This window comes from Bombus pyrosoma, linkage group LG11, assembly GCF_014825855.1.
Source record: "Bombus pyrosoma isolate SC7728 linkage group LG11, ASM1482585v1, whole genome shotgun sequence".
Classification (NCBI taxonomy): Eukaryota; Metazoa; Arthropoda; class Insecta; order Hymenoptera; family Apidae; genus Bombus; species Bombus pyrosoma.
The window spans coordinates 1,185,852-1,197,472 of NC_057780.1; the positions used below are offsets into that span (position 1 = coordinate 1,185,852).

Sequence of the window (11,621 nt, forward strand, 5' to 3'; positions counted from 1 at the left end):
GGGGATAATAGACGACCATTGACAGCTTCACGGAAGTAATAAAACTCACGGTTAAGGATAACTAGCTAAGCGCGAACTTGTCGCTGGATAAATAAATTTACGCCGGACCGGAAGAACTTTCTTTGCACCCTCTAAATCGATCACTTTTTGATTTCGATTGTATACTAGAATTTTAGGGAAAAAGTGGCACAGGTAAATTCTTTTTTGAAAAAAAAAAAAGTATAGAAAATGATATGAGATTTGTGTTATGTAGATTCGTATTATTTATCTACAAAATCTAATTATGAATTTCCTTAATATGTAACATTTCTATATGTGGCAGCAAATGAAGAATATAACACGCATCAAAGTGTCGACATATCTCATACGTAATGTTTTTCGATATTTCCTTCATTAGAATTTAATTTTGTGCATAGATTTTTCAAATAAAAGATTTTATTACTAACACAGCTTTTCTTCCAAACTCTTCACTTCATATTATCATTATCTGTAACATAGAAGATTAAGAACTAGTAAAGTAACTATTGGCAATTGAAAATAAGAAGTCGTGATTAATTTTTATTAAAATTCAATTTAAGTTACCATATTGAAATATCTTTAGCGTTCTCGTAAGTTATTAAAAGTATTGTTCTAAAATTTTGTAGGAATAATTTATCTAAACATTATTTTAATTTACATAAACTTAATAATTTTATTGATTTGTTGAGTGTAATATTCGTTTTACACATGTTAATAATAATTATCTTAACTTTTTATAGAACATTGTCTTCTTGATGGAGTCCAATGAAACAAACGAATGAAATTACATCCGAGGATCCAATTAGCGAAACGTTACGCGAAACGATCGTAACGTTGATTCAATTTTCCTAAGCGTATAACTCCTTAATTACTCGAGGCTGCTATATTGTCGTGATTATTCAACGTTGTATGCATACACGACAGAAAAGTAACCATGCGAAAGAAAGAGGTCACCGAACGACTCAACCTATGCACTTGTTCCAATCAGGTTTACAAACATGCACCAATTACTTCAATAGACGCGTATACAATGCATTTTAATGAATTTTTAGTAAATATTTATTGCAACAAAATTTTTACGAAATGATACTATAAAGATACAGAAATATCTCGTAAACGGTATAAATAAGAAAAAATGAACTTGATTGTTATCTAATAATCTAGTAATGGTATATCTAGTAAATTTAATAATCTAGTAAATAATATATTTAGTGATTAATTGATGTCACAAATTTGATGAAACAGTCATCGATCTCTAACTAAGTAACACAGATTTCAAGTAAGACTTATCATTGGAACAGCTTATCTATAGTAATAGAAAAATGTAAAATATACAGATAAAAAATGGAAAATTTATTAATAGGGTTTATTAGCATTCATAGTATTTTCATTAGCATTTAATGAAATTAGCAATTAATTAAAATTGCACATTATAATACTAAAAATATATAATCAATAATTAAAACCTAACTGTTTATTTTAGCCTACGTTTTTTAAATTTATACATTTTTGGCAATGTATGAAGGATACTGAATAAAAATGACCGAATAAGGTTCCTTATTATAACTAAATATTCAAATTGTATATACTGGCTCCAGCCTGTTTGATTCGGTTTAATATAGCGCTTAAGGTAGTCTTTATTACTTAAATGGTAGCTCACGAGTGCACCACTTGTCTGTGAATAGTGAGATATGGTAGATGTATGTCTGGATTTAAAAAGATTTTTTACCATAATTCCAACAGGAAACCAAATCTTCTCTAAAAGTAGTTCTCTTACCATTGTTTGAATTTTGTATTTAGCCAAAATTTGTTAAGTCATACTAATCTATGAGAACGAATTAAAAATAAATAATAAACCAACTATCTGAATAGCTGGTTTATGAAATAATTTTTCCATTGTAGTAGGATCCATAGATTGTTTTGTTGGCTTAAAATTACTTTCATTCACTCGACACGAGTGATACTCTTCAGGCATAACCTCCATCTAGTTATGAAGATTTACAGAAATCTGATAGAGATCTGTCGCTCCCAAAATCTAATTTAGGGAAATAATTCACGGATCTTAATTAACCCTCGAACAGCGGATGATCTTAGCAACGTGCAAAGAGTTCGTGTTGCCTTCAACGTTTTTGCAAATATAGCATATACATTAAAATAATTGCGACGTACGTCTAGGTCCGAATAGATCCGCCATCCGCCAGGAGTGATACATGTGATATAATTTACTATAATTCATCATTTATATTCAAATATATCAATTTTTGTGAAACTGCCCAAAGGACTAAATAACAAACTTATTGACTTAGATTATTCCGTGTAGATTGATAGATACGTCAGATTATTCAGTGAATACGAATGTTTATTCACAAATTATACAAGATAGTTTCAAACATACAATATAATATTGAATAATAAGTTGACCAGATTTTTTGACGCTTACAAAAGTACCGAGTTCCGGATGAATAAACATAACCTTCATTCTTAGCCAATAACATTGTAAACTCAAGCTTCGACCAATATCGAAACCTCAAAGGGACAACTATCCAAATGATGAGCAACATGCTTTTGGACGTAGAGGTCAAACACGGCTGGTCGTTAGGCCAACTCAGTGATAGTAAAATGTAAAAGGCTGGTTATCTAACACACCCCTGTGCCCTGTTCGAGTTAAATTACTATAGAAGACTTTATCCACTTTAGGCATCGGCCGTCAGGCAATCATCCTATTGCCGTACCATAGTATCATGAATGATGGTAAGAAAAGCTACCGAGAGCCGGTTGCCACGAGTTCCCCTGAAATACTGTGTGCCGCTCACTCACTTGTATTCCCACGGTCCACTTCGCGGCGAGAAAACAAAGTGAAACGATATTTTCAATCGTAGCTGCAGACCACTATCAAGACACGTGGTCCGACTTGACGGATGTCGCGCTAGTTGATATGTTTGTCAGCGACTGGCTGACATTTTAATGGGCCAGAGAAGGATAAAGCACAATTGTTACCAATCTAAGGTAATTCGAGAACGGATGGGTTATCGAGAGAGACAAACGATACGCGTGCAATCTCCTATCGCGAACAACAAAGAAATAAAACAAGAATGAGAAGCACTTCAGTATGTAGAAGCTTAACAATTACGAATTATAAACACAAAAAAGTTTTCAATATATATGTACATATACAATATGGGTAAAACATTTTGGTTTATTTAATTCTTTATTGAAATAACGTTATCAGCAAATGCAATAAAAGACTAACAAAAACCACCCTAAACCATGAGAAGTAATAGAGTAGTTTTCAAAAAGCAATATAGAAGTAGTACGCAACAAGGGAAATAATAAACTTGCAATTCGCTAATAATATTAGGTTATGTTTAGAAAATTCGTAGCGGAAGTTAAGAAGCTCATCTTCTAAAAACAATTCTTTATATTGACAAACAGAAAAAGATTGTTTGAATACAACTTCTCGAAAAGTTCGATTAAATAAATAAAAATATTCTATTATAAATGTTCAAATACTTTAAAGAATGTAAAATATAACTGCACTGTACGTTATATTTTTGGCCAGTTAAATCAGAAGTGGGCTTTAAATAGTATTTTATGAGAAGCGCGAGAATGGGATACATTTAAATTTTTCTTAAGGAATTCGTCGCGCGAAACGTTGCCAATCCACAAAGCTTCTTATTGCGTCTCTTGCCACTTTAAGAAGCAACTGTGAGATAATGACCCAATTAGATGTCATTTATACGTGACTCATATTGCCAATTTATCCATGTCCGGCTGCCAAGCATTAATGCCTTACGTGTGTGATTATCCACATTTGGTATAGAAAGGTAAACCGCCTCGAATAACGCATAGACAACGTCGATAGACACCTGCGAGTTTTGATTAGGAGAAATCGTTTATCGTACGTACGGCTTACAAGACCTTCCATCAGCAAATATTTATAATCTCGTAGATAGTTACCATTCGCGATGAGAAAGACCGAAATTCATAGATCAAGCTTGATCCTTTAAAGATACACGTCTTTAAAAAGAATCTGTGTTTAAATACTACAGTATAATGTTTGAGCAAATGTTTCTATAGCGTTTAAGTATATAAGGGACACAAAACGGTGGTATTTAATAAGTCGGTAGTTTAACAAATATTTTCTAAATATTTCTGAATATAGAAATCAATAGAAATCAGTTTACATGAATTTCATTTATCTGAACGCTATTTGAAGTTTTATTTGGTACGCGATTATTCTGAAATAAACTCCTACCCTAGAAACGAAAAATCATAAATAGTGGGAAGAACCTATAAACTACTTGTTCTTTGAATAATTTAGGAAGGAGAATAAACTAGTTGCAGAAAACCAAAGAGGCAAGAAGCAAGGACAAAGACGGAAGTTGAAAAGATTGTTGTTGATAATAATCGTAGATATTTGTAGTGCCAAGTTATGCGCAATATCAAGAAGCTTATAAAAAATTGTCGTACTTCAAGTCCTATTTCAAAACCGCCACACTGAGATAAAATTATCGATCGTCCATTGAGAAATCCATAAGTATAAACCAAACTTTACCGTATTCGCGTCAGGAAGAGAAAAATATAAACCTACTTTTTGCGTTCACTGTACATTGGAGAAGATGGAGCAAATAAGTCTTAAACAACCTTCATCAGAAGCAGTTGAACTTCCGCTATTCATATTACATAAACATATATCATTATTTTATTCAACTTTTAACACATTCCATCCTTTTTAATCTATTTTGCACTAACTATTTTACCTTAAACTTCTTTTCTACGTCTTTCATATATCGTGCGAAGAATTAAAAAAAGAAGTCTATACGCTAAGTGACAAGTAAAAGACAAAGAGCGATTAAAGATGGGTTAATATCGAGACAATGTAAAAATAGAGTGACTGATAATTGTCGTTAGAACGTCTAACAGCGACTCTAACCACTGAGAGGGGGCGCAAAACTAGCTCGTTGCTGAATGACGTAGTAGCTCTCATTTTCTTGACCACCTAGTATACACATCCGGTCGGCTCGGTACTCTGCAACTTTCCTACTTCATTCATCGACGCATTCTGTGGCCTTTGAAGGTTGCACAGGCAGAAAAGAGCGGGCACGGTCGCGCGCCGCCGATCAGAGTCAGTCGGCGTGCACGCCGCGCCGCGCCGACCAGTTTCAACATAATAATTCCTTCTTGGAAATACACCGTGACTACCACTACATTCTGCACCATCGCGAATACCAATCGTATTCGTTATATGTGAATCGACGCGCCAACACTTTGCGACGATCGTCTTCTTTCCAGGCGTTTTTGTCTCTCTTTTTGTCCTATCGAGAAATATCGTTCAAACAATTACGTGGTTATGTAACCGTAGAAATCTTACTACTATGGTGAAAACAAATTTCATACGAAAGTAAAATTATGTTTCTTTTTTTAAATTGGACATTATATTTTTGGTAATATAAGGAAAGATAATTGAGAAATTTCTCAATCATACAATTTAGTACGAGTAGGAAATTTTAAGGTTATGTAAACCTTAATTGTATAACGACGGAAGGGTGAACGTATTTATAATTACTTACTAATAAAGATTCTAATATGACGACGTAGAATCTAGAAAACTTTACACCGTAGATGACTGATGACTGTAGAAAGTATTTGTTGTATTTATTGTAAACTTTACGTACTAAGTAATTAGATTCAAGTGTATTACAGATTTCATTTTAACAAGCAAATATAATATTTAAAAAAATATATTTGAGTAGAGATTAATAGAGTTCTAGTTCTTTAAAATTAATAGATAACATTACTTAAAATTAGCAAATAATTTTAAAACTTGTTAGCTTCCTTAAAATTCATGGATCATTTGAAATAATTCTTTTGAAATACGTTTCTCATTAAAAGAAGTTTCTCTTAAAAAGAAAGCTATCTACCGACAATTCAATGGAAGACAAACAATATGAATGGTGGACCCATGCGACTGCACAGCAGGAAGTTATAATAACAGGGAGCACGGCATCAATGAAATGGGAAACTACCAATGACTGGAATACTATCGTCATCCCCAACGATCTCTACGTCACCTTTAGGTTAGCAACTGTGACGTGGCTGGCTTTCACCAAGCGCGCCAGCGGCATTGGAATAAGTGTTGCAATTTCTTGAAATCCATATACAATTTTGATTAATATAATCTTATAATACAATATAATCTTATTGCTCGATAAAGTTATATCTTCTGTCATTATCATTTCTCTCAAATTAACATATTTTATATTTCACAAAAATAGTAGCAAATCATTTATTGCATAACACGTTGACTGCCGGGTAATTTTAAATTGAGTACACGCTTCATTTTGTGAGCACTTCCTGGTGCATTAAGTAATTTTATACTGTTATTTCAATATTAAAATTACTACAAATTTTTTACGAGGAAAGAATATATTTGTTACTGCCCTTTTTATTCAAGTATTCTAATTAATTTCGTTAGTGTTGGTCACTATATCTCCCATAACAGCATCGATAAATCTAAAGGTGATCATTGGTAACCTCTATGGCAAACAGTTTGTTAAATGGTAATAGATATCGTTCCGTTGCATTACTTCTCTATGGAATTTGAATTGCTACAATGATTCAAATGCTGCCAAAAAGAAAAGAATAAATACTATATCAAATTTTCAAGATCGATACATTATCACACTTCGTTGTCATGATTGCACCAACCACTGTAGCAACTATAACAATTAACTTTCAATACTTAGTATCAACTATAATAATATACTTGTTATCGCGTATGTATACAAAACGAATTCGATAAACGAACAATAAGAAATTAGTTCCAAACAAAACCTCACTGTATCGTATATCCGATTATAGTGGCTTAATCTCTGAAGGAACATTCTCCGTGAATAATACAGCGGCGAGAATACGGCTAAGAACGGTGGCCGATACCAGGCGAACTCCGCGTTCCATCGAAAATTCCGTTCGTTCGATTCCCAGGGCGCACACAGGTATTCGCGCTTGTGACCGTGCACGTGCGCGAGAGCACTCTTTCGAGGGGAAGGAGGTTATCGACGGCGCCTCGCTGAGAAGGAGAGTAAAGAGAGAAAGGTGAACAGAGGGTAGAGACGAGAGAGGAAATATAGAAGAGATAGTTGAGTCACTTACACATTTACAATATGCAAGCTGCATTCAAACGTACATGTACAGTAAGTTTGTATGGAGCAGTGGATAACAGTGTGAACCGCGTGCCGGAATACACCAATGGTCAATGGTGGGGAGAAATCGTGAATGATCCATAGAAGTCTGTACCGTTGTGTGCACCATTCAAGTAACCTGTGTTAGTATACAGAGGGTTACAAAATATGTAGTGCATATTTCAGTCTCTCAGAAGCCATGCTGATAAAATTTTGACCGCTATATCAGAGTGAGAAATGTGAAATATCGTTTCTTTGAAATTTGAATATGGCGTGTTAATACCATCCGTTCAATCTTGCCCTATCGTTAATTATCAAGCGTGTCAAAGAAAAAGAAATTTATATCACGGATGTCCAATATTAAGAAGATTTATAACAAAAGTATGAAACTTCATTATTGTGACATCAATGTACAAGCAAAATAAAAGTAATAAAATTCTTATATACAGAATGTACAGAATCAAACAAGAAATATTTGGACTTTTCGACATTGAATTAACCTTTTTAGAACAGCGAACTTTTAAAATTGGCATTGTTTTGGACTATTAATAATCAGATATTTCACGAATTACATATAGTTGAACTCTCCAACTTTCTTATCGTTAGAGAACTACGAACTTTGAACTATGTAAAATATCAGAATTATTAGCGACTATGCACGATTATTGTTAGAACTGCAATACACATAACACGTTCGTCAAAATTTTTTATGATATGAATCCAAACACCTTCGCGAGCCATTGTACTTTGCAACGTCCTATACAACGCGCGATGTATAGATGGAAGGGAATGGACTAGTAGTGGAGTCTGGTGGGAAACGTAAAACTCGGAGTGGGGATAAGCAGACGGAGGAGTGAGGAGCGGTTAAAGGTTCGGCTTCGGAAATGGCCGCGGGAAAGTAGAGAGCGTTACGTCGTCTGGCAGGCGAGCCGAAGTTTTTCGTGTAGAGCGCTCGTTAACCCGGCGCTTCGAGCGTTAGTTCAGCAGCTCACTCTTCAACAGACAACCATGTTTTAAAAAACCGAGAAAGGAGGTTCGATTTTTAAGGATCGCGATTAGTGCTTACGACTAATCTGGTCCCTCTCTCTGGTGAGAGTGGTTCCAACTTCTGACACACACACCGGTGTCTCAAAGAGATCAGAGAGTGCGTGCACGAGGATGGCCGGCGACGACGGTGCACCACCGGACAATGAGATCCTCACGGATGGAGAGGGGCAGGGTGCGTCAGTGCGGGGGGAACCACATTCCAGAGTGGGCGGCATCCTGGAATGCGATCCCCCCGGTAACAAGAATTCGTCGAGCCAGCGAGTCTCTAACGACAACGACTACGCCGGCGGAAGCGCTGATACTGTGATTCCACAGGATCGTAACGGAGGCGGTGAAACACCGATTGCCGGTGATAACGGCGCTCTGTGCCGATATGCTATCGGCACTGCACATACCGCTATGTCTTTTATCGAAGTTTGTCAGGTAACCACACACATATCGATACTTTCGCTTTAGTTAACTTAGGTATTAAGTCACCGAACTAAACTTTCATTTAATTCGACTCCGTTGTCAATAAGCTATATCCTCGAATTTCCTCTCTTTCGCGCCTGTTTCTTTCTTCTTCTAACTCGCGCGTATCTCTTGCCGCGTTTTCGGGAAAGGTCAATAAAGTCGGATTTCAAAATTAAACCTCTCGCTCTCTTGTTTATTTTTGTAACTTAGTTACTAATAACCGTCTTCTTAATAACTGACTTTGATGATCTTCGTCAAATTACTGAAATTTAGAATATTTAATTCTATTTCGTATTTTACATTCGCCGTAATAGAGATTAAAAATTCCCAAATTAAATAATCTAATCCTAGATTGTTGACTCCCTGATGATATGTTAAGATTTAACATACGAAAACACTAAACTATTCGATGTTCTAAGTAATGAGAGCGAAGCACCGTTAATCGTCTAGTTACTATTCCGCTTTCTCACACATATGTGTATTTACTTCAAAAAATTGAGTGTGACTAATTTGTTAAAATAAAGAAATGATCTCTTTCAGATCCGATTGCAGAACTTTTTTCCGCAGCTGATTTCGTCTTCGCGGTATACTCTCTGCGAAGATTCCATAGAGCGGACAGCAGAATGTTTAGCCAACGATGTGATACGGTATCTACTAAAGGAAGATATATATCTGATATCTCGAGACCCAGTTTCCCGTAGTATGAGACACAACGTGTATCAAATGTTGAATAAACATAGCATTCTCTTCGCAAGTATGGTAAATCGTCTAAACGTTGTGCCAGATACGGCATACGAAGCATTCATGGGAGTTGCGGACGAATTGTTCTTACACGGTGGAGTTACATGGGCGAGAATCGTTTGTCTATATGCATTCATGGGTAGACTCGCTCTGTGGGCACGGGATAGACGAATGCACACTCTAAAGAAAAAATTACCTCTTTACGTCTCTAGATTTATTGGTGAGAAAGTTGCACATTTCATCAAAGGATACGGAGGATGGGTAAGTGCTGTGTTTTCAAAATTAGGATACAAATACATAGAAATTGTTATAGTTTGGACACACAAGTTTTTGTTACATTATACACATATTGACATATGCACATACTGTATTTCCTTAGGAGCAACTGTGTATAGAATACCCTGTGGCAGAAGAAATAAGTGGAGCAATTTGGAGAAGTCTTATAATGACAGGTGCTACACTTGGTTTGGTTGCAACGATCTTAACAGTGACCTCCTGATATACTCTTAGAAATTAATGTATACAGGGTACGTTTCGTGTGAGATCTTCCAGTGTACTTATTTTTTACCAAAATATGTTGAGAAACGATTTCTGGAAGCTTACATAAGTTTCTATATTGGCACCGAAAGTGAAATCGTGTGATCCAAAAGGTATCTTAAAGAATAAGTACAGGATATAAATTAAGTTTCAACCTTGCAGCCTGCACAATTGTCGTATCAATGTCACTCAACTTAGAATCATCCTACATTTTATATAACTCCAACAAATATGTAACATAAGTGAACGATAACGATACAAGTTTCCTATTATATTCATATTTTGTAACAACTGCAGCTCGATGGACTAGTTAAATTAGCGAGAAAACAAATTTTATTTAATGTTAATCTAGATATTCTATCAAAGTAATTTCATATAATACTCAAAATTGACGTTCTAGATATTTATACCAAACAAGAATCTCAAAATTCTATTGAATTTAGGTAGAATCAATCTAAATGTATTTATTTATAATTTATTCTAGGTAGAAAATATATTAATAAATTTCCTTGTCAATCAAAGACCATCATAATAAATGCTTAGAACTTATTAAAAAAAAAGCAGTTAAAATAACAATGCTCACTGAATATACAGCAACATTTTCTTAAACAGTAATGAATATTATACGTGATAGTTTCTAATGATATTGCAAAAATTTTTATATGAGTATTCGGAATAAATATTTCCACAAAACCTCAGTTCTGTTAGTTGTATCAGTTATTTTTAAACCTGTAACAAGAAAAATCATTTACAAAATAATGTGATAGGTTTAATATTATATATATATTATTATATATATAATATTATATATATATATACTTGGTACTATATTTTGCATGAATGAAATATTTAGGTGATATATTTCCAACTTTTTAAATATAAAACATTAGCAAATGCAAAGGAGGCTAGATAATCAAATCCAAGTAGCTGATTTTTATAACAAATGTTCATTCAGTGGATCTAATCGAAGATTTTAATGTCTTATTGTACACTTAACGATTGTATTGACTATAGTATTACTTGATAATACATTCTAAATGTTATCGATGTCATATATAAAATATATCACGAAAAATATAAAACCTTGATACATTTAAAAAGAATGAAAACTAATTATGTATTAAATAAAAACGATTACTCTTAAATATACTTGCTTATATGTATTATAATACTTTGCAGAAACTGATTCGTGTGAAAATCGTATTACTACCAAAAAAATTCGATTTTAAAAAAGATATTATCTTAAAGAAGAATTAATGTTTTCGCGGCAGAATTATTAAAAATATATTTAGTAGTTATTGATATAGTTTTATTTAAAATAGCATACTTATTCAAACGTAAATACAATCTACGTACTACTCAAAATATATTGATTTATTATTTGATACCAGAATGCAAAGATTTCAAACCACAAAAATTTCTAAAATACAGAATAACTAGTAATGAGAGAGTATCTATAATATGTCCTGTATCCTTTTACCTTCCGAATAATACGGTACCAGCGTAAAGTATCGACATGTTTAATCTTTAGATTAAGATAATCTTTTAAATTTAAAATTAAACACATACTTTTACTAATGACATACTTTACTAATAAAATACTTTACGCAATTTCTGTACACATATCACCAGTTATTGAAAACT

At 33.9% G+C, this 11,621-nt stretch overlaps 1 protein-coding gene and 1 long non-coding RNA gene across 3 annotated transcripts; one reads left to right on the plus strand and one right to left on the minus strand.

Moving 5' to 3' along the window:
- Positions 1-6,290: 6,290 nt before the first annotated feature.
- LOC122572427 lies at positions 6,291-7,917 on the minus strand. 2 transcript variants are annotated; one of them, XR_006318450.1, is made up of 3 exons: positions 7,700-7,917; positions 7,171-7,338; positions 6,291-7,087 (listed from the first exon to the last, which is right to left on the minus strand). It is a non-coding gene; the product is annotated as an uncharacterized LOC122572427 (long non-coding RNA). The 2 variants fall into 2 exon arrangements; XR_006318449.1 differs by having other exon boundaries at positions 7,171-7,917.
- Positions 7,918-8,090: 173 nt separating this feature from the next.
- Positions 8,091-10,675, plus strand: LOC122572425. The gene is made up of 3 exons (XM_043737371.1): positions 8,091-8,669; positions 9,240-9,701; positions 9,820-10,675. Exons 1-3 carry the CDS (start codon positions 8,358-8,360, stop codon positions 9,937-9,939), a joined length of 894 nt encoding a protein of 297 aa, XP_043593306.1. The 5' UTR covers positions 8,091-8,357; the 3' UTR covers positions 9,940-10,675.
- Positions 10,676-11,621: the final 946 nt, after the last annotated feature.

Coding starts and splice junctions, on each gene's coding strand:
- LOC122572425 (XM_043737371.1), top strand. CDS start 8,358: ATGGCCGGCGACGACGGTGCACCACCGGACAATGAGATCCTCACGGAT. Junction 8,670..9,239: donor CTTTTATCGAAGTTTGTCAG/GTAACCACACAC, acceptor GATCTCTTTCAG/ATCCGATTGCAGAACTTTTT. Junction 9,702..9,819: donor TCAAAGGATACGGAGGATGG/GTAAGTGCTGTG, acceptor GTATTTCCTTAG/GAGCAACTGTGTATAGAATA.